The sequence below is a fragment of the Gymnoscopelus braueri genome, assembly GCF_963280865.1.
Source record: "Gymnoscopelus braueri genome assembly, chromosome: 21".
Lineage (NCBI taxonomy): Eukaryota > Metazoa > Chordata > Actinopteri > Myctophiformes > Myctophidae > Gymnoscopelus > Gymnoscopelus braueri.
In genome coordinates this window covers 4,626,562-4,651,085 of record NC_137623.1, presented here as the reverse complement: position 1 = coordinate 4,651,085, position 24,524 = coordinate 4,626,562, and the positions used below count along the sequence as shown (strand labels likewise).

General features: G+C 42.5%; 1 protein-coding gene across 1 annotated transcript; it reads right to left on the bottom strand.

Moving 5' to 3' along the window:
• Positions 1 to 222: 222 nt before the first annotated feature.
• LOC308077522 (ADP-ribosyl cyclase/cyclic ADP-ribose hydrolase 1-like) lies at positions 223 to 23,996 on the bottom strand (the record flags this gene model as incomplete). The annotated part of the gene is made up of 9 exons (XM_080418270.1): positions 223 to 322; positions 15,458 to 15,544; positions 16,193 to 16,285; positions 16,382 to 16,455; positions 17,667 to 17,749; positions 20,430 to 20,568; positions 21,247 to 21,379; positions 21,827 to 21,953; positions 23,948 to 23,996. 9 exons carry the CDS (start codon positions 23,994 to 23,996, stop codon positions 223 to 225), a joined length of 885 nt encoding a protein of 294 aa, XP_080274396.1.
• Positions 23,997 to 24,524: the final 528 nt, after the last annotated feature.

Here is a 24,524-nt window from a genome sequence, read left to right as displayed (position 1 = left end):
ACATTGTATCTCATAATTAATTACATTACAAACCAATTATACCATAACAAGTGGGCCGTAATCTAAAGTGTTACCGCCTCGATAACATCATAATAATCATCATTTATGACTGTTTGATTTATTGATTTATTGCTTCATTACTTAACTATGAATCATTCTTGGAAACGCATACACATCTTCATGAGCAGTGATGGAAACAGTACGAGTGTGTTTTGGGGCCATTCAGCTAAGTGGAGGTCTTTCTCTGTGCAGGAGGCTGTTTGAACACATCTGACAGGACGACTGTCTGGGGTTCTGCATGCATTGAAGGATCATCAGAGACCTGTGGGCAAAGATTATCACCAGTTATTAGCAATATAGTAACTAGTAATTTATAGTGTTATAACATTACAAGAATAGTACGAAGTGGTTCCAAGTCATCTTCTATGAAGAGCCGGCGAGGCTCGACGCGTAACGTCCAAATGGTGTAAAGGAACTGTTCATAGCAACAGCCATAGCCATAGCAACCTCGCAACAGAAACAGCTGAGAGAAGTCCGTAGATTGTAGCGAAATAAACTTTGTGTACTACAAATAAAATATGTCCATGTCTTGATGGAAATGTTAACAATATATATATATTATATATATGCAAGTGCCAAGACGTTTAAAGGGTCTACGCCATGAATTTCATTTTAGTATTTTTAGTATTTTTTGGGCTCCCCAGTGTCTCTTGTACCCCAAAAAAATATTTGTTTTTAACATTCAGTCGTTCATTCTCATTTCAGAGATTTTCAGAATGGGCGTGTCTGAACAGGCGATTTCAGAATGTGCAACGCAAGTGATGTCACTTGCGTTGCAATGTTAAATGAAAAGTGCCCGAATCGCTCCGAAACTTTTTCTACCCCCCCTAAGTGGGGGTCTACGAACAAATACTTCGGGCTCGGATTTTGGCTCCGCCGCCCGGAAGTGGGTGAAACAGGCACCTCAAACACTTGGTGGAATTGTTCAAAAATGTTCAAAGTGTTTTTTTTTCGATTTTGTATTTTTCTTAGATGCTTCTTTTTATGCAATATTTTTTTTTATTAACAGACAGAATTGCTCAGTAGCCCCCCCCTGCCCAAGAGGACGTTTTGGTATTGCAGCTGAAAGTGCTGTATAAGCCAGAGAGAATTGACTTGGGATGAGTATATCTGAGTGATGATTTAGGCTCAAACCTTTTGAAAAAGGTTTGAGGGACATACACCATATGATATTAAATATCAAATATTTTTTTTAAATTCATGGTGTAGATCCTTTAAGTGCTGAAACGTTCTTAAAAGTATAATATAATAAAAGCATCGATGTCCGCCATCTTTGGGCAGGTCACGTGACAACACATACCTTGACATTGCATCACCCATAAGAGTGGTTGATAACGGCCTACCAGAGTCTCCTGGGAGGCCAGTAGGGGCCTACTGGGCCATACTTATGTACTGATAACCCTGATAACGGGCCCATTCAATGGACTGAGAACGTGTGTATCGGGTGCACCGACTTGTGTGACGGCAGGGGTCACTGTTTCCGGCTAATCCACGCTTAAAGGAGAATTTTGGACTAAAGTTTTCTTACCTTTTCTATGACGTTATGATATCTTAGGATGAATGGTACAGTAGAAAAAATTCATAACTCCACCCCTGAGCCGCCACAGCTTAAAAGGTGCGCGGATAGGCCTTAGGTTAGATCAGTGTCTATCAACCTTTTTTGTGCCAAGGCACACCTGGCATAGCCAAAAAATCCCAGGGCACACCTAGATATACGGTATATATATATATATAGAAAAAAAGCAAATGCAAACAAATATTTCTGTTTTTGCATTATTCAGACATGCAAACTTGTAGCTTTTCAGCTTCCACTAGCCGTTTTTAATCCAAATAGGGCAATAGTGTGACACCTGACCCGAAAAAAATAGCATGTTGTCACCCTTTTCACCTCGGGGCTGTTTGCATGCCTGATTATTATTATTGTTAAAAAAAAAAAAAAAAAAGAAAAAAGATTTTTTTTTTTCTTTTCAAAATTATATTTTTTCAAACCTTCTTCAAACGGCGCGGCACACCTCAGCAGTAGCCCCGGCCCAAAATTGGGACGTTTGCCAGGGTTGATATACACTGGGTTAGATCACATATTTTAATAGTTTTTCTTTTAATTTTTTTTGGTGAGATCTGACGTTCATAGTGACAGAACACCAAACAAAAAAAAAACAACAAAAAAAACAGAAGTCTCGCTAGACGAGATTGAAATCTCGAGATTTCAATCTCGTCTACTCGTCGACTTCTGTTTTTTTTTTTTTTCTTTTTCTTTTTGGGACAGTGTTCTGTCACTATGAACGTCAGATCAAAAAAAAAAAAAAAAAAAAAAAAGCTATTCAAATATGTGATCTAACTTAAGGCCTATCCGCGCACCTTTTAAGCTGTGGCGGCTCAGGGGTGGAGTTATGAACATTTTCTACTGTACCATTCATCCTAAGATATCATAACGTCATAGAAAAGGTAAGAAAACTTTAGTCCAAAATTCTCCTTTAAGTGAAGTCTCCTCATAAGATTTGAAAGAGATTTGTGTTTTTGTATTTCACTTACAGGCAGGTTTTTTTTTTATTATTTATTGAATACTTCATTGACAGTTTTTTTTTTTTTAAAGGCGCGGTGGCACAGATTTATACAAAGGAATGCTAAAAGGACCCAGGTAAGCCCAGGGCTTGTTTCCATTAAGGCCCCATTAATGTTACAAATGATACCGGTGGCTAGACGGTGGTTCTCAACAAAGGGTTTGGAGACCCCCAAGGGGGTCTGAGGGGGTTCCAGAGGGTCCCCAGCAAAATAGTTAAGGAATCACTTGGACCCTATAGTTTCAGCCCTGTAACTCAAGTGTACACATGGAACCAAATGGACCCTAAGTAAAGGGGTTCCATGTTTAACACTGTCAAAGTTAAAACCTTTTCTTTTGTGAAAACAGCTCCATCTGGTGGTCTCAAGAATCTCACAGGGTCACTGATTTCGGCGTGACAGCCAGAAAGCAGCAGAGAAGGGGTCATCTAGGCCGCTTTGCTGTGAATCCTGGGAAGGACACAGTAGTTTCAAGATGGCCGCAAGCAGAAGGCTGCACAAGGTAAAATCTCTTGATGTTCTTTTTTTCCCCCCGTCACATCCCCGTGAACGATGAATGACGGACAGGGACGTCCCGGGGGGGCTAGCCTGCTAGTTAGCATGCTAACCTCCTATCCGTCTCCAGCTAGCTAGCATGCTAACCTCCTCTATCAGTCTCCTGCTAGCATGCTAACCTCCCCAACCCTCTTATCAGTCTCCAGCTAGCATCGCTAGCATGCTAACCTGCTGCTGACTGTGTGTTGGTGAGGTGGTGCTAGAGTGGATCAGACTTGGAATTATATCGTCAGCTGATCATCATCATCATCAATGACGTAATGCAAAAGCGAAAGTAAAGCCTAACTTATAATCCATTGTACAACTGGTGTGAGGTGTCCCTGGCCAAAAAGAAGCTATCTACACAATTTACATTGTACTTGTTTTCCTCTCGCTCTCTTAGGAACTCGAAGAACTTCGCAAGTCTCCAATGAAAAACTTCAGGGACATTCAAGTCGGTGAATCAAACATATTAACATGGCAAGGGCTCATTGTTCCTGTAAGTCACTTTTGAATTGTCTTGGTAGATAGTGTGCGTTTGCATAAGATAGAAGTTGTCTCATACACGCTGTCTTCTGTTTTTATTCATTGATGAACAACGTTTTTGGTCAACTAACCTTCATTAGGTAGCTGTGTGTTTTGTAAGTGAAGAGTGTGTGCGGGACAACTCCTTTTTTATCTTCTGACTGTTTACCTTGCTTACTGTAAATAGCTCTAGATTAAGAGTCTGCTTAAATGCCTAAATTGTAAATTGAATGAGCTCTGTTCACAACTGTAGTCTCAGGTTTCCAGAAGGTAGCATGCCTGTTTCCTGTTCCAGTTCAGTGTCCCATAGTTGTGTTTGATTGTCCCAGTCATAGATATAGAAACCTAGATCCCTCATTGGCCTCTGCAGTTCATTGGAGTGACCTGTATCGTGGCCGCCATTTTGGAGAAGGCAAGCTTCCTGACTACTAGCCAATCACAGCGCCACCTTTTCCGGGACTTGTCAGAATCTAGTTGTATAAAAACATCCCATTATGTTTTTTACAGAACTAGATTCTGGAAAAGACGCGCTGTGATTGGCCAGTAGTCAGGAAGCTTGCCTTCTCCAAAATGGCGCCCGAGATACAGACATCCCAGAGCCGGAGGAGGCGTCTACCTTTATATATGTCTATGGTCCCAGTAGCAGATATAAACGGGAGACACACATGGCACCTTCATGTCAAACAGAGCCTATTGTCTTAAATCTGTTCACTGTTTCATCATCGTGTCCCGTGACACTCCCGCCTAGTGGTGCAAAGTAACAAAGTACATTTACTCAAGTACTGTACTTAAGTACAATGTTGAGGTACTTTTACTTTACTAGAGTATTTCCAATTGTCTCTACTTTTACTTCTACTCCACTACATCTCAGAGGCAAATATTGTACTTTTACTCCACTACAATTATTTTAAAACTTTAGTTACTAGTTATTTTGCAGCTATAAATGATTACGTTATAAAACAAGCATTAACCACTGTAGCCCTATTGTAAACCTAGGCTAATTGAAAATAGCCGATCTACAAGCTCACAACGCGTCCCATAGCGACGCGTTGTGAGCTTGTAGATCTGCTATTTTCAAACATTTTAGTACTTTTACTTTTGGTACTTTAAGACATTTTGATACCAATACTTTTGTACTTACTCAAGTACATTTTTAATTCCGGACTTTTACATGTAACAGAGTTTCTACATTGCAGTATTGATACTTTTACTTAAGTAAAACATTTGAGTACTTTTTCCACCACTGCTCCTGCCATAGTTTGACCATGTGTGCACCTCCTCTTGTCCAGGATAACCCTCCTTATGACAAAAGGGCCTGAAATCAATTTCCCCTCCGACTACCCCTTCAATCCTCCTAAGATCACGTTCAAGACAAAGATCTACCACCCCTGCATCAATGAGGATGGACTGGTTTGTGTTTGTGGACCTCATTCGATCTTGAAGAAGAAATGGGATCCACGCATCAGAATGAACCAAGGTGTGTTAACCGATAAAAATAAAAATAAAACGGCCGATCTACAAGCTCACAAGGCATTGTGAGCTTCTGAAATTATATTGCAATATCGATTTTCAAAATGGGTATAGCAATCGATTTGACAGTGCAATTAATTGATTATTGGATATAATTTAAATATTGTGCATCCCTAACCATCATAATGCATAGAAAATTATTAAACATTTCTATAGCAGTCCATTGTCTAGGGTCAGAAAGAGTTTATTGAGCGGACGAGCACTTTGGATATGATGTCCAGAGCACTCGCCTCGCACTGAGCATTTACTGATGCCCGCAACTTTCGAAGTTCGAACCTATTTGGCCGTGTGCCCCTTGAAAGATTACATGCCCTACCAGTGGCCGTGTTGCCCCCTGTCTGCACCGCCCACGCTGATTTCACGGTTTCACAGATTTGTGAAAGAGAAACAAAGAACTAAAATATAATGAGATTATATCTATCTATCGATCGATAATGGAAGTAAATTAGGCCTTAAAGGATCACTTAACCCATTTCAACCCTATCTTCATATAATTGGTCCTCATTAATGCTCATTATAATACGGCACCATATATTTATACTCACTCTGTCTTTCATTGGTGGGCTGTGGACAGTTGAGAAACCTTCCTACCAATGACATCATCAGTAGGCACTACAGGTTTGAGTCAAAATTGTAGAAAGGCTGTAGTTTCTATTCACTTAGAATTCCCATCAATGATGCTTTAGGTAGGCAGGTTTCTGAACTGTCCACAGCCCACCAACAATGATGCTTTAGGTAGGCAGGTTTCTGAACTGTCCACAGCCCACCAACAATGATGCTTTAGGTAGGCAGGTTTCTGAACTGTCCACAGCCCACCATCAATGATATCATTGATGGTGGGCTGTGGACAGTTCAGAAACCTGCCTACCTAAAGCATCGATGCTTTAGGTAGGCAGGTTTCTGAACTGTCCACAGCCCCCCATCAATGATGCTTTAGGTAGGCAGGTTTCTGAACTGTCCACAGCCCACCATCAATGATGCTTTAGGTAGGCAGGTTTCTGAACTGTCCACAGCCCCCCATCAATGATGCTTTAGGTAGGCAGGTTTCTGAACTGTCCACAGCCCACCAACAATGATGCTTTAGGTAGGCAGGTTTCTGAACTGTCCACAGCCCCCCATCAATGATGCTTTAGGTAGGCAGGTTTCTGAACTGTCCACAGCCCCCCATCAATGATGGGGGGTGCGGACCGGCAGTCAGGCAGGTGCTGCTGGAGCACACACAAAAAAACACGCCACACTTAATAAGTTTGCCTTTCTACAACAACCCGGTTTGTGTCTCAACCATACACACAAAGTTAATATACTGCAGCGACAGACCACTTCTGACGTTGCTCAAAGAGCGTTTGTTCTATGTTATGTGGTCGTGTTAGTCCTACTGTCTGTGCGTTGCTGTTTTTCAAACCGGACTGATCACCGAGATATTTCTCTCAACACATGGAGCCAACACGCAACCTATTCCACTCTGCTAAACAACGGCCACGCCACTCCACCAACAACAAGCCATAAAAGTTCGACAGGGAGAGTAGAGAGATCAAAGCGATCATTTCGAGTGATCCTCTACTTAACAACAACTCTCCTGTTGGCTGGTGATATCCAGCCGAACCCAGGACCTCACCTGACCGACGGCAGCGGGCCGCTGCCCCTGGGCGCGATGGACTTCCATCCCACTCCTACCGGGTCGGTGTTGGGGGCGACTGACGGCCGGGAGGCGTGCAGCGGGAGACACCAGCAAACGCGGGGAGTCGACGGCAGTGGAGGGGGTGCCTTGGCCGATATGTCCGTAATCACCACGCCAGGAGTGAAAACTCATCATGGCGTGGCGCAATCTGCGCTGCTGGAGGCGCCATGGGCGCACACAGTTCCACCTGTAGCTGTGGCTGCTGTGATGGCGTGCGACGGGGGAAGCCGGCTGTATCCACAGACAGCCATGGCTGCTCTTGGCGTGGCGCAGTCTCCGCCGCTGGACGAGCTGAGGGTGCAGGCAGTAGTTCCACCCGTATCTGCGGCCGCAAAGGTGTGCGGTGTGGGACGCTTGTTGTATCCACAGACAAACAGCGGTGGTGGTGGTGAGTACCAAACACCCACCGCGACATCTTCACTGCGCCCCAATAAACAAAAACTAAAGGGACTTAATCCAGCGATCAAGAAATACCGCAAGACGAACATTTTCACAACTCTTAATCATGCTAAAATGATCTGGGACCCAAGGTCCAAACCAAAGGGACTATTGGGCGGACATTTAAATATCCGTAGCGTCCGTGCAAAGAACACTGAACTGGAACACCTTCTATCTGACTCTAACCTGGACTTTCTATGTCTTTCAGAAACATGGCTAAATCAAACTTCTTCAGTGGCAGCTATTAATTTTCCTGGGTATAACATGTTTAGGAGGGATAGACTAGGGGGGAAAGTGGGGGGGGGGTGTGTTGATATATGTTAAAAATACAATTAAGTGTAGTCTTATTGAATGGTCACATCATGAAATAGATTTTGAATGTATTGGGCTGAATATTACACTGTCTCCAGAAATGTCTTTTATTGTTATTTGTTTATATAGAGCACCTTCAACCAACAGTATGTTTTACGACCACCTACAAACTATGCTTCAAGAATGTGATAGTAAAAAGGAACTTTTACTCTTTGGTGATCTGAATTTTAATTGGGCTAACAAATCGGATAGGAAAAAACTTAAGGAGATAACAGACAAGTTCAATCTCACTCAACTGGTGAAAGGTCCAACACGAATAACAAATTCCTCACAGACACAAATTGATTTAATGTTTGCAAATAGGCCAGAGAGAATAACAAAATCATATAATTTGATAACTGGTATGTCGGACCATAACATCACATTACTGGTGAGGAAACTCACCAGTAAACGGTTTGACAATACCACAAAACCTAAATCCTTTCACCAGATTATTCCAAAAAACGAAATTGAAAATCTTGACAGGGCTCTAAAACAAACTGATTGGTCTAATCTACTGTGTAGTCAAGATGTAGAGAGTGGCAGCAGTATTTTTGTGGAAACTACAAACAGAGTAGTGTCACCCTTCATGAGGAAGGTTCTGTGTAAACCTAGACAAAAAAAACACCCTGCCATGGCTCAATGGCGCCCTCTGGCAGCAGATGAGAGAGCGAGATTTTGCACTAAAGAGATCACTAAAATCAGGTTACATCAGTGATAGGCAGATTTTCACAAGTATTAGAAATAAGGTAGTAAGGAATTTAAGGAAAGCAAAAGCTTATTTTTTTATTAAAGTAATAGAAGATGCAAGGGGAAATGGGAAATTGATTTGGGAAACTCTTAATAGATTAACTGGGAGAAATAAGGATCAGAAAACAAAGGAATATGAACTTAAAGTGAACGGAACTTTAATTCAAGATCAAGAGGTGATAGCAAATACTTTTAATAGTTATTTTATAAATTCAGTTGGGGAACTGGCCCAAAGTTTCCCCACTAGAATTCTGACATGTGCCCCTATTAATGATGACAAGCCCATTTTTAGGATAGGAGAAATTACCGAATCTGCAGTGGTTAAGATCATGAGCTCCTTAAGAGACTCAAAAGCAAGGGATGCTTATGACATGGACACAACATTTTTAAAAACACACAAGGATGCATTAGTTTGTCCCATAGTTCATTTGATAAATTTATCAATTAGGCAATGCACTTTTCCTAGCATCTGGAAATCCGCCATTGTAACACCAATTTTTAAGGCCGGTGACCAGACAAATGTGGCAAATTATAGGCCCATTAGTATTCTACCTATAGTGTCTAAGGTGGCCGAGAAATGGGTTGCTCAACAACTGACCGCTCATTTGAATACAGGCCATACTCCTTTGTGTCCACTGCAGTTCGGTTTTCGCTCCAACCATTCAACAGAAACCGCTAACTGCTACTTTTTGGAAAGTGTCAAGTCAAGTTTGGATAAAGGTGGTACAGTGGGTGCAGTATTCCTGGATCTTAAACAGGCTTTTGACACTGTAGACCATTCGGTACTCTTGTCAAAACTCTCTTTCTTTAACTTCTCTACTGAGGCAGTCAGATGGTTTGATTCATATTTAACAAATAGGAAGCAAAGGGTTCGTATTGGTAACAAACAGTCAACATATCTTAACAGTGACATTGGAGTTCCTCAGGGATCAATACTGGGCCCTATCTTGTTCAGTTTGTATATTAATGATCTGCCTTCTGTCTGTCCATCTGTCTCCATACAAATGTATGCTGATGACACAGTTCTCTATATACATGCTGAAAACAAACAACTAGCAGCAGAGAAACTAACTGCAGCCATGGTCCATGTATCTGATTGGTTGAGGAACTCATGTCTACATTTGAATACAAACAAAACTGTTTGTATGTTTTATTCACGCAACCCCACAGACAATGTTTATCCTGACATCATCGTCAATGGAAACACTATTAAGGTAGTATCTGAATTTAAATATCTTGGAATCACATTAGACTCAAACTTGACATTTAAAAAACATATTAAAAATGTAGCCAACACAATCAAATTCAATCTGTCTAATTTCAGGCACATAAGACCATATCTAACAACAGACGCAGCTAAACTCTTTATGCATGCTATGATTTTCTCACACATCACATACTGCTTCACAACCTGGTCACAGACAAATCTAACAACTCTCAAACCCATAGAATCACTTTACAAACAGGCATTAAAAACACTTGATCAAAAACCCAACCGTTACCACCATTGCCGTATAGTTCAAAAGTATAATTTATTTAATTTTGATGGCTTTAAACATTTTGCAGATGCTTGTCTCATTTTTAAGGTTTTAAATGGGCTTGCACCTCCACCACTAAATCAGTTCATAGAGCGAAGAGAAAGTGGTGACAGAACAACAAGGGCAACTACCAGAGGAGACTGTGAGGTACCATTCAGACGGAGTGTGTTTGGTAAAACAGTCTTCTCTGTTAGAGCCTCCCATCACTGGAACAGTCTTCCTACCGAAGTAAGAGAGACCACCAACTATCGAACTTTCAAATTCAACCTGAAAAGATGGCTTAAAGCTAACCAAATTTGTAATCATGAGTAAATTTCGGCTCCATTAATCACTGTCTTCTCATATTTTATTGTATTGTTTTGTCTTCTGTACTACGTCTGCATGTTTTGTATTGTTGACAATGTCTCTTTTTGTATGGATAACTATACCACTTTTTTAACAGCCTGCTCAGGGACTACAGATGAAAATTAGCCAATTCTGGCTAACTCTGGCTCATTTACATGGACGTGAATAACTGACATGTTGATCAATGTGCATTGTCCCTGTCAAATAAATAAATAAATAAATAAATAATGCTTTAGGTAGGCAGGTTTCTGAACTGTCCACAGCCCCCCATCAATGATGCTTTAGGTAGGCAGGTTTCTGAACTGTCCACAGCCCACCATCAATGATGCTTTAGGTAGGCAGGTTTCTGAACTGTCCACAGCCCACCAACAATGATGCTTTAGGTAGGCAGGTTTCTGAACTGTCCACAGCCCACCAACAATGATGCTTTAGGTAGGCAGGTTTCTGAACTGTCCACAGCCCACCAACAATGATGCTTTAGGTAGGCAGGTTTCTGAACTGTCCACAGCCCACCAACAATGATGCTTTAGGTAGGCAGGTTTCTGAACTGTCCACAGCCCACCATCAATGATGCTTTAGGTAGGCAGGTTTCTGAACTGTCCACAGCCCACCATCAATGATGCTTTAGGTAGGCAGGTTTCTGAACTGTCCACAGCCCACCAACAATGATGCTTTAGGTAGGCAGGTTTCTGAACTGTCCACAGCCCACCATCAATGATGCTTTAGGTAGGCAGGTTTCTGAACTGTCCACAGCCCACCAACAATGATGCTTTAGGTAGGCAGGTTTCTGAACTGTCCACAGCCCACCAACAATGATGCTTTAGGTAGGCAGGTTTCTGAACTGTCCACAGCCCACCAACAATGATGATTTAGGTAGGCAGGTTTCTGAACTGTCCACAGCCCACCAACAATGATGCTTTAGGTAGGCAGGTTTCTGAACTGTCCACAGCCCACCATCAATGATGCTTTAGGTAGGCAGGTTTCTGAACTGTCCACAGCCCACCATCAATGATGCTTTAGGTAGGCAGGTTTCTGAACTGTCCACAGCCCACCAACAATGATGCTTTAGGTAAGCAGGTTTCTGAACTGTCCACAGCCCACCAACAATGATGCTTTAGGTAGGCAGGTTTCTGAACTGTCCACAGCCCACCAACAATGATGCTTTAGGTAGGCAGGTTTCTGAACTGTCCACAGCCCACCAACAATGATGCTTTAGGTAGGCAGGTTTCTGAACTGTCCACAGCCCACCAACAATGATGCTTTAGGTAGGCAGGTTTCTGAACTGTCCACAGCCCACCAACAATGATGCTTTAGGTAGGCAGGTTTCTGAACTGTCCACAGCCCACCATTAATGATGCTTTAGGTAGGCAGGTTTCTGAACTGTCCACAGCCCACCAACAATAATGCTTTAGGTAGGCAGGTTTCTGAACTGTTCACAGCCCACCAACAATGATGCTTTAGGTAGGCAGGTTTCTGAACTGTCCACAGCCCACCAACAATGACACACAGTGAGTAGAGACACAAATGGTGCCCAACTGCCCATCTTATAATGAGCCTTATTGAGGAGTGGACCAATGATATGATGATACTATTGTATTGATAATTATATAAAGAAGTGCTCCTTGTAATAAATCTGTGGTTTGTTTCAGACAGATTTTAAAGTCTCTCTCGCTCTCTCTCTCTCTCTCTCTCTCGTGTGTTTGTATTTCTCTTGCAGTAATTCAGGCCATCATCGACCTGGTGAACGACCCAGAGTCATCTGGGCCTCTAGGTGGTTCTTGTGCTGCCAACCGAGCACGAGAATACTTAGAGGACCGTGAAACGTTCCTTCAGAAAGCAGAGGAGTTTACAGGGAGATACGGTGAAGAGCGGCCAACGGACTGATCACGCCCCTCCTCCCCTCCGATGAGCGTGTGCTCCCCTATCTCGCTCGCTCGCCCTCTTATCCCCCCTCCCCCTCCCTTCATCTCACTCGCCCAAATATCTTCTTCCTGCCTTCTCGCTACCTATCTCCCCCCTTCTCTCTCTCTCTCACACACACACACACGCACGCACGCACGCACACACACACACACACACACGCGCGTCTCCTGAAGTACCGGGGTGATGGTCTCCTACAGCCACCCTCCCCACCCAAGGACTCGACATGGTTCCTCCTCCAAGTGCTCCTCCTGGTCACGGAGCTCCAGACCATTACTAACTGTATACATCTTTTTGTTGTTGTTTTAATTGTTATAAAAACAACATTTGCCAGAAAAGGAAAGTGTCTAAAAAAAACATTTTCTGAGAAAAACAAAAAGGCATTGAGGGTTTCTGTTTTAGCGCTGTCCCTCTTTTCCGTAAGCGGTATCATGCAAGATTTAGCAGGCCCCCCCCCCCCCCCCCCCAGCGCCGACCTGAGTTTATCCGAGTTCTGTTCGGCTTAGACCACGGGTCAGCTCAAGAACTACAAACAGCGTCAGCAAGAGTACCCATGTTTGTTCAAATTCGAACAAATTAACGAGAAAAGGAGGAATTGAACACATGGTTTGTTAATTGTTTCGTAGGTAGTTAATTTAAAGGGGTTCGTTTTTTTAAGGGTGACCTGAGTTTATCCGAGTCCTGTTCCCTGTTTGAGGAAATGTTTGAAATCTATATAAATTGTCTTGGTTACGGAAATAATAAAAAAAATAAGAAATACTGAGCCCACATTCTTTCACCCGCATCTATCCTGAACGCAGCTTCTGGACGTGCACTGTATTCTGTGGAGTGAGCCAGCTCTCAGCCCCCCCCCCCCCCCACTACACACACACACTCACACACACACACACTCACACACACACACACACAGACTCACACACAGTAGAATCATATCACAGCACACCTGTTATTCAATACGTTGCTTAAAAAGAAAAGGAAAGGAAAAAGTGAAAAAAAGAAGGTTGGAGTCGTGTGATGATTAATACATTTTAGTGAGTGGATGTGCGTGCTTTATTGTCTGTTTCCCAGTCATGTTTCTACCGCTATGCCAAGGCAAAGTACACGTTCTTTATGTGCAGTTAGTTATTATTTGTACTCTGTCAACCGTACAGTTGGAACTGCTGCCAGGAGGCAGAGGCAGTTCCTGTTCATCTCTTTGTGTTGTGATTCTTAGAAAAACAACACAAAAGCAACAAAGTGCCATAGCCTGATATCACACTGAAAAGCCTTTATTCTCTTTCAGTCTATGGAGTGTCTGGACTCATGGAGTCAGGCATTCCAATCCAAATCCAATCCCAATCCAACTTTATTTATAGAGCACATTTTAAAACAACAGAGTTGACCAGAGTGCTGCACACAACAGTAAAACATAATGCGGTACAAAAACAAACAAAAAGAAAACAATACAATTTAAACAGTTATACAAGTATCAATCAGGGTTTAAAAGCTAAGGAATAGAAATGAGTTTTCAGATGGGTTTTAAAAACGGGTAGTGTGGGAGCCAGCCTGACCTGGCGAGGTAAACTGGTTACCACAGTTTGGGAGCTGCGAGTGAAAAGGCTCGCTGCCCTCGTCGTTTGAACCTCGTCTTATAGGGACGACAAGCAACAATTGGTCAGCCTGACCTCAGAGATCTTGATGGCACATATCATTTAAGAAGATCAGAAACATAAACACGGTGCTAATCCATTTAAGGATTTAAAAACAAACGATGAAATCTTAAACTGGATTTTAAAACGTACTGGGAGCCAGTGGAGGGAGGCTAGAATATGGGGGTGATGTTCATTCATTCATTTGTTTATTTGGACAGGACAATGCATATTAATGAACGTCAAGACGTAAATACACCGGAATTAGCAAAGATGCTAGTTTTCATCCGCAGTCCTCACAAAGAAACATAAAATAAATCAGACAGACAAACAGAGGAATACATTTTCATGCCTCCGGGTTCCTGTTAACACATCGGGTGCCAAACACGGTAAAAAATGTGTTTCCAGAGAGTAGTGCTTTGGTGCCGAACAACCGTGTTATCAGTCTTTTTCTTTTTTTTTTCTCCACAAGGTGGGGGGGGGGGGGGGGGCTAGCGCAGCTCTGGAATCACCCACGGTGACTCTGAGAAGGAAGGGACAGATGGATCACCGTGCCAAAAAACATGGCTCCCCGTCCGCTCCCGTTCCATCTCCTTGATAAAAACCTCCGTATCTCCTTAAATTTTTACAGTGGGGGAAACGAGTCATTTTCGATGGGCGATTACCCCGTAATGGCGACTCGCGTGAGAGACGTTGTTGTTCCAGGCGTTAGCCAGGACCATCCATCGGCATACGCGCATCCATTGTTTGGCGTGCGGGTGCTCGCCGTGGAGTCCACAGCGATAAACAGCACGGCGTTACAAACGGTGAGATCTCTGGCACTCAAAGTAATCTGTTTTAATAAAACGCCGGCACCCGTTTTGAATCGGCTGCAGACGCGAGCGGGAGGCTTGGGTGACGCCAGCATGGAGGGCATTGCAGTGATCGAATAAAAACCACCTAACTCCAACGTAGGAGATGATTTCGTCATTAATCAATGATGGACAAAACCACATTAATGGTCCAAAAACTCCTAACTCCGCTGTCTTTGGGTAAAGTGATGATAATATAAGGACACGTTCAAGTATCTGACAATGTATAAAGTCACTAACTTTGATGAACGCGGAACGGGAACGCATCTGTGTCATTTTAGATTTGAGCTACAACCATCATTTTATTATTTGGCTATTCAAAAATAGCAGATCTACAAGCTCATAGCGCGGCACCGAGTGCCGCGCTATGTGCTTGTAGATCTGCTATTTTTTGAAAAATCATTTTTGCCAATCATTGATATATTTTCAAAGCAAACATTTGTAACTCAAATCTTTGCTTCTGGTGGTCCCTGGAACAAAATATTCCGTAACCAAATACATATCATTTTTGGGGGGGGGGGGGTCCTTGACATGAAAAAGTGTGAGAACCACTGATATCGTAGCAACATACGGTTTTTCAGAAAACTGTTAGGATGTAGAATACTTTTGTAGACGAGTTCCCGGATTGAATGGGTTAAAAATCATGTGTTTTTTTTTTCTTTACTTTTTTTTCTGAAAAGAAAAATATTTGGGACATAGTCGGTTTCTGCCCGACAACAACGATATATCAGACTCATAGTTGACACTCACAGGTCATTGTCGGTGCAGGTCCAGCTGAACCCTCTGGTCTGCAGAATGGTGATCAGTTCCACGATGGATCCTTTGCTGCACGATTCTCTGCAGGGTGAAGAACAACAAAGACACTAGTCTGGGAGGCATTGCGTCGGAGCTTGGACAGCAGGGGCGCGGCCACTGCGTTGTGATTCAAATCAACAGCCAATGAAGAAAAGGGGGCGGGATCCACATGCAGTGGGTGTTCTATCTAAATAGGATCGACGGGAAGCAATTTCCCGTCGAGAAATTGCGGCCGCCATTGTTGTGTACTGCTGTTTGCCTCTCGTCAGACTTTTTAGACGAGTCAGACCGGTAAGAGGCGTGTCCGCTCAGATTCTGAGCGGACACGCCTAAGCTACATCCCGCCCACAAATACCAGGGCTCTGGCCCAGAAGTTCCTCGCCAGAGCAGGCGAAAACTTCTGGGAACTCAGATTACAAAGACACAGACTCACAAATGAACATTGTATATAGAACAGAAACTAAAGTGTTCTTGGTAAAACGAGCTCAGTTTAGGGCAGGGGTCTACAACTAAGGACCCCTTAGCTGAGAGAGAGATGGACCCCCCACCACCCACACTAAATATTGGATTCATGTGAAACGTGTGTTTTTCAGACATTTAACCACTTAAAACCCTCAATACTTTGTAAACTTGACCTTTGGCTCTGTACTTGGTCTGCTCTTTTTACCCCCGATATTAATTTATCCTCACATAAAGGGTCCCTCCAGGTTGGCCACGACCTTGATGTTGACATGATCCACCATTCGAGGATTCAGACCGTCCAGTTCGACACTTCCAAACATGCTGTGAAATTTAAAAAAAAAATGTTTTTATTGTATTGCAGGCTATTATTATACTGGCATTATTTGCTTGTATAATTAATTAACGTCTCACTTTTACCTTTTCCTATTGAAGGCGTTGTCGATAGAGCCGTTCAACAGCACCGTGATGTTGCCACATGCTGCTTCTGCAAACTGATCATAAAGACATTGAATACAAGTCACAAAATGTAAAAATGGTTATTTCGGAGATGCTCTAAATCATTGGTTCTCAAAGTGGGGTCCGGGGACCCCCAGGGGTCCTTGAGGGAGTTCCAGGGATCCATACTTAGGAACCAAATGGACCCTTGGGGGTCTGTAACCCAAATGGACTCGTTAGGGTCCATTTGGTTCCATTTGTGCACTCTCAGAGTTAAATTGACATTGATTTCACAATATAAATTGGGGTCCCAGAGATAGAAATGCCATTGAATGGGGGTCCGTAGCCTAATGCATGTCAAACTGGGGGTCCTAGAAATTAAAATGGTTGAGAATGGCTGCTAGAGCCGTAACAATCTTCTCTTATGGGGGTCCCTGGCATATATTTTCAAATGGGGGTCCGCGGGGCTAATGAGTGTCAAGTTGGGGGTCCTTGACATGAAAAAGTTTAAGAACCACCGCTCTAAATCAGTGGTTGTCAACCTTTTCAAGCCGTGACCCCCCCCAAAATAATCATATTTGAACTAGGGACCCCCATCCTGACAAGCACTTGGATTGTAGGAGTTGAGTCATTACATTTAGTTTAATCTCTCAAGAACAGATTCTGCTCTGTGTTTGAATCTGTCGGTGGCCGTGTTGACAACCCGTGCACATTGGCTACAAGTGGGCGTGCCATCAGATCAGGAAGCAGGCCGCGCTTTACCCAATCAAATGTAGTGGGCGGGATTTACGCGTGTGCCGTTCGTTCCCCACTGGAAACAAACCAAAACTCATTTAACAATGAGCGTCCTCGAAGCCGACAAAACCACGGAAAGTTAGTGACATCTTAAATTGCTCTTTCGTCATAGAAACAAGTGGGCTTAGAACCAAAACGATCCATGTTCTTTGCGAGAAGTGGTGTTAGTGTTCCGTGGAGAAATATTGTTAGTGGGAATGAAAACGTAGTCGCACCACCGGAAGTGAAAGGCTGAAGGCAGACCAAAAACCCCGGTTTCCCTGAGCACGGGTCGTCCGTTCAGCTCCGCCCAGAGCCAAATGAATAAGTAAAAAACAGCAGAGGGCGCTGTTTTTCCTTTTTATTTGGCGATGGGTTCCCAGATTGCATTTAATTTGACTCAGTTTCACAGATACATATTGTGAAAATAGACCCCCCCCCGGAGGTCCCGACCCACATGGTTGAGAACCAACAAGGTTGACGTTGACCTTACGTTTTGTGAGGCCTGCCTCCACAGGGAGTAGACCGGATGATGGAGACACTCTGACCACTGTGGACACCAACCTAGATCAAACCCTGTGAAACACAATGAACACAATGTTTTATAGTGGGTATAGTACAGAACAATGGTGTAACCTTGATAACTATGTCATTTTTTTTTGTTTTTCAGACAACAAAAAGTACTGAACCAAAACAAACTAAATGATATCTCTTAGTCTTAACCCTTTAAGACCGGGAACGCATCTGTGTCATTTTAAGATTTATTTGGCTATATAAAAATAGCAGATCTACAAGCTCATAGCGCGGCGCTAGATCTGCAATTCTTTTGAAAAATCGTGAAAATGTGTGCAAATCTTTAGTTTGAATATATATATACTTTTATTATACGTTTTTAAACTCAAATCTTTGCTTCCTGGGATTTTACAAATGTCTTCTAAATCCTAACAGTTCTTTTTTCCTAAAGTTTTTTCTGTATAAATTGTTTTACTTATGTTGCTATATTATCAATGGTTTTTTAAAACTTTTTTCCATGTCAAGGACCCCCAAAATAATATGTATTTGTCCGCGGACCCCCTCCCATCTAAAAATATTTTGTTCCAGGCACCCCCCGAAGCAAAGATTTGAGTTAAAATGTATATGAAAGATTTGCACACATTTTCAAGATTTTTCAAAAAAAATAGCAGATCTACAAGCTCATAGCGCGGCACTCGGTGCCCCATTCGAAGCCGTGGTCACATCTTTGACCTAGGCCAGTGGTTCTCAACCAGTGGTCCGGAGACCACCAGTGGTCCTCGAGGGGGTTCCAGGTGGTCCCCAGCTAAATGATGGAGAGTTGGTAACCAAATGGGTGAGGCCTGCCTTCACCCTTCACCCTTATAGATCTTTAACTCTTGAGAGTGTAAATTGTACGCTCTCGAGAGTTAAATTATTTTTTAAACATCTTCATTACTTAATTTAAGAATTGTCATTCTGATCAACGTTTGCCTGTTATCTCTCCTAATGGTACCAACATCAATACATCGTGGAAGTGTGGACACAATCTTATAACGACAACACAATATTCTCAGGTTTGGGTCAGAGGCTAAATCTCATCAAACGGTGGTCAAATGCCAAATAAATAATGGACCCTGATATGAAAAGGGTTGAAAAACCACTGCTCTAGGCCATACAATGGCCTCTTGACCATTGAACATTATAATAGTGGGGGTGGGAACAGCACGATCCTTTTCAATAAGGATATTGGCCATTTCACTAGAGGTGGCCAGTGTCTCGATCGAGCTGATTTAGGCACAAATAAAAATGTCCTCAAAAAATTACCATAAGGCCATTATTTTAGGAAGGTGACGATAGAGGAAGACAAAAGGTCTAAAAATGCTTTGCTTGAAATGCACACTATTACCCCGTTTTCACACGACCACAGTGCGGGGAGTCTAGGCAATCTTTTCTTCAGTCTTAAACCCATTTAGACCTGGAAAGAATCTGTGTCCTTTTTTGATTTCTTTGGCTATTCAAAAAATAGCAGATCTACAAGCTCATAGCGCGGCACTCGGTGCCGCGCTATGGGCTTGTAGATCTGCTATTTTTTGAAAAATCGGGAAAACTTGCAAATCTTTGAATATATATATTTTTTAAGCAATTTTTTGAAAACTCATATCTTTGCTTCTGGGGGATTCTACAAAATGTCTTCTGAATCCTAACAGTTCTTTTGAAAAAAACGTATGTTGCTATGGTGGTTCTGAAACATTTTTCATGTCAAGGACCCACCCAAACTGATATGTGTTTGGCCGCGGACCCCAATCTCGAAATATTTTGTTCCAGGGACCCCGCCCCAGAAGCAAAAATGGGAGTAACAAAATGTTCGCTTTAAAATATATATTTATTCAAAGATTTGCGCACATTTTCACGATTTTTCAAACAAATATCAGATCTACAAGCTCATAGCGCGGCACTCGGTGCCACGCTATGAGCTTGTAGATCTGATATTTTTGAATAGCCCAAAGTTCCCGGATTGAATGGGTTAAGGGAAGATCGTGTTCAGTGCAAAAATATCATTTTTTTCCTCCACTAAAGGTCTGCAGACTGAATAGCCTACAATTATCTCTGGACAATGGAGTACAAATACTGAAGTAAACAAAGAGTGTAACACAAGTAGATGATTGACAGGGTTAACCTCGTTCCCAGTTGAGAGAGAGAACTCACTTCAGGGTTTTTAGGACTATACGAAATAAAATCAGTGGTGGAAAAAGTACTCCGATATTTAAAAAAGTAAAAGTACCAATACCACAATATAAAAATACTCTGTTACAAGTAAAAGGCCTGTGTTCAAAATGTTGCTTGAGCAAAAGTACAAAAGTATTGGCATCAAAATATACTTAAAGTACAAAAAGTAGAAGTACTAAAATGTTTGAAAATAGCAGATCTACAAGCTCACAACGCGTCGCGGTGCGACGCGTTGTGAGCTTGTAGATCGGCTATTTTCAAATAGCCAATGAGTAAAATAAGGCTAAAGTGGTTAATGTATGTTTCATAATATCATAATTTACATCTGAAAAGTAACTAGTAATTAAAGTTTTTCAAATAATTGTAGTGGAGTAAAAGTACAATATTTGCCTCTGAGATGTAGTGGAGTAGAAGTAAAAAGTATTGGAAATTGGAAATACTCAAGCAAAGTACAAATACCTCGAAATTGTACTTAAGTACAGTACTTAAGTAAATGTACTTAGTTACTTGCCACCACTGAATAAAACGCAATTACAACCTATGTCCTCCTGGTGGCCGCACCAGATGAGGTCGTTGAACATGTAGCCCACCAGCGTGTCCTCTAGGGTCCAGAAGCCACGGTGCACGGCCGCATAGCTGTGCATGAGGGTCCGGGTCTTACTCCAGAACAGGAACTGAACACACACACAACAAGGAAGCCAAAAAAAAGCTATTTAACAGGTTTAGGAAGAATCAGTGATTGCCTTTCTTTGGTGTCAACCTTTGCCCTGCATGGGCCTATAGCTGAAGTATTATGTTACTTATACTGCATATAATGCTCTTATTTGGGGTGACTTGCAATGAGAGAGCAGGTAGACACTTTAAGTGGCATTATGCAACTTTTCTTTAATGAATATAATATAATTTTGTCCAATCTGTTTGGTAGAGTATGTTAATACAATATAACTTCTCCCTGCTCTTCTATTGAGACATTTATATTGTGTCTAGGTGAGACATGACCTTTGACACGATCCTGTTTCTGGTTTAACACACTTTTTTACCTGAAGGTCAAGATTCAATTTAACATCGCCTATGAATTGAATACCAAGGCCCTCATTGGAAACAAGTCCGCAAGGACTTTTATGAACGGACCTGTTAGACAAAGTATTTTAAATGTAACTGTGCTGTTTTACATTTTTTGCCTAATAAAATATTCAATCAACCAATCAAAAATCCCCTGAGCAAGCAGGCAGGCTCTATTAGCATAATGGTAAAAAAAAAAGAAGCTTTTGTGCAGTAGCCTGGGTTAAAAGTAGAAGAGGAAATATACATTTTAATATCTATTAAAAAAGAAAAAATAATAATACACTCACTCTATCACAAGACCAGGTCTGTTTGGGCACCATGGCATTAAACAGCTGGTTGTAGTCTTTCACTTTTACACCACAAGATGACCTCTGGACCACGGCCTCCTCAAACTCTGTCCAGATCAGCTCACAGTCATAGCTATGAACACACACCCACACACACACACACACACACACGCACACACGCACACACGCACGCACGCACGCACACGCACACACGCACGCACGCACACGCGCGCACACGCGCACACACACACACACACACACACACATAGGCTATTCGTATATCATCTCTGTCGGGTGGAAACGTATATGTACAAAACTGTTACTTTTCCGGATTAAAATTCAAAAATAGTAGTAGCAGATCTACAAGCTTGAAAAGCGTTGCTTCGCCCATGTTTCGGGCTTGTACATTTGCTACTTATGAGCCTTTTGTGTGACGGTGTAGTTTGATCAAGTGGCATTAATTTACGAAAATACACAAAAAGTTAAAATATGGAGATAAGAGGTTGCTGGGCGACAGCAACGATAATATGTAAAGTCAACCATCATATGAGATACTGTACAGGGACTGAGAGAGTATTACCTTGAGCCTGGGTGTAATAGCGTGATGTAATTATAACAGCGTCCGATCACAATGTGTCTCAGGTTGGGCGTCGTCCCCATCCACGCACACAGCTCATGATCAGGACAACACAGCAGCATTATAAACCCTTTGACATAAACACAAAGACACATGATTATAGGTATCATCATATCAAACACTTCAAAGAACCAGATCAAGAATGAATGAAATAAAGAGGATGAGAAAAAAAGAAAGAAAGAAAGAAAAAAGAAAGAAAGGCAAAGCCAGGCAGTTTTATTTGTACAGCACATTTCAACAAGGCAATCAGTGGTGTAAAGTAACTAAGTACATTTACTCAAGTATACTGTATTTACACTTACTGTACAATTTTGAGGTACTTTTACTTTACTGGAGTGTTTCCGATTGTCTTGCCGATCTACAAGCTCACAACGCGTCGCAATGCGACGCGTTGTGAGCTTGTAGATCGGCTATTTTCAAACATTTTAGTACTTTTCCTTTTTGCACTTTAAGTACATTTTGATACCAATACTTTTGTACTTTTACTCAAGTAAATTTTGAATTCCAGACTTTTACTTGTAACAGAGTACTTCTACATTGCAGTATTGATACTTTCACTTAATTAAAACATTTGAGTACTTTTTCCACAACTGATTGTAATATGAACATTGAACACTGAAAGAAAAGAAAGAAAGAAAGAAAGAAAGAAAGAAAGAAAGAAAGAAAGAAAGAAAGGCAAAGCAAGGCAGTTTTATTTGTACAGCGCATTTCAGCAACAAGGCAATTCAACGTGCTTTACACACAGAACATCAAGCTGAGGAAACACGATAATAACATTTTAAAATTAGGATGCATACAGTACAACAAAGTAAGACAAAAATAACAGATACAGTTACAGCGCAGAAGAGAAAGAAAAGGAAAAATAACTCAATCAAAGGCAGCGGCAAAAAGAAAGGTTAGTTGTGTTTTTGTTTTTCTTTCTTAAAATCTCTATCCCACGATTTTGTAACCCATTTTTTCACCCAGTGCCAATGGCGCTACTCTCCCTCTGCCAGCCTAGGGAGAACCCAGAACTGAGCTCATGCTTTCCTTCAACGCATGAGGAGTGAGCAGGCCGCTTCTTGTCACCTGACAGGGGGGAGTTTCCCCAGTAGGACGTAGCGCGTGGAAGGAACACGTTATTCCAACCAGTTCCTTTCCCCTCCATCAGGCGCCCCGGCTGACCAGGGGGAGGCAGTATAGAGTATTAACTACCCTAGGGGACAGCCAGCTATGTAAGTGCACTGTGGTTGTGTACCGGAAGTTGAGAGCTGGGTAAGTCCCGGGAAAGACGCACTGTGATTGGCCAGTAGCCACTTTGAGTGGCAGTTGGGGCAAACGCAGTCCCACCAACATCATTTACGATTCTGTGCCTATCGGTACATAACTCGGACGGCGCTTAGTCGACTAGCTGACCATCGGCGGGTCGTCGCGGGCACTCGCGCCTGGAGGCGCGAGTGGCGCGACTCCTCGGCCTCAAGGTCTGCTGAGTCGGCGCACCTCCGTCATGATCCAAAACTATACTTTATCGGCGAAAAAAAGTAGTCCGCGGATGTTTGAAAAAGTCTTGTCCCAAGCGGGAGTCGAACCCAGACTCCCAGTGGTGATGGATTGGGAGTCTAATGATTAGCGGGGTACGAGAGATAGTGGTCGGTGCCGAGATTGGGTATTCGGGCTGTATTAGAATGTGACGTCCTAACTCTTCTATTGTAGAAGAAAGAAGTCCCCGCCCGCGCCCCCGCGGGGCGAGGCTCCCCAAACACCGTGCACTTACCGCTAGGGGACACGGGGTATGGGCACTGATGATGCGGAGGAGAGGATACGGCCCCAGCGCCCACAGCGTCCCCGGCGGGAACAGGTCCTTAGTTGTGTTTTAAAATAAATAAGAGTGGCAGCAGACCTGCAGTTTACTGGGAGTTTGTTCCAGATATGTGGAGCATAAAAACTAAATGCTGCTGCCCCACGTTTATTTTTGGTTTTAGGGACAAAAAGCAGGTTTCCCAGTGTCTGAAAAGAAAGAAAGCAAGAAAGAAAGAAAGAAAAAAAGAAATGACACCAATAGAGATATCAGGTGCAGTGACTTACGCAGCACGCTGGACAGTGCAGAGGACTTTAATGTTTTATCCGAGGTCATGATGACAGTGAGAGGGGAGGAGCTTGGTGAGAGGGGAGGAGCCTCTGGGTTTCCTCACTGGTCTTCACAACTCAGACAGATCTGTTTGATTGATTGATTGATTGATTGATTGATTGATTGATTGATTGATTGATTGATTGAATACTTTATTAACAGTCTGTAAAAAGTACTTTTTTTTTTACTGTTATACAATAATGCTAAAAAGATAACACAAAAAGCCCTGAGGGCTTGTTTCCATTGTGACCCTGTGTTTTCAATTCATATACATATACAGTAAAACACATACGATAACACAAGAAGTCGTCAATACCAGGAGCAGTAAAAGTATATGTACAGAAAAACAGTGGGGGTCATTTATTTTGGCAAGCTAGGAGACTTGTGCGTGTGTGTGCGTGCGTGCGTGCGTGCGTGCGTGCGTGCGTGCGTGCGTGCGTGTGTGCGAAGGCTATGGTATTTCTGAGTGTAACTTAATTAAAGATTAAAGTGTTTGTGTCTGCATGCCGTGTCATGCTGACAGCAAACGAAAAA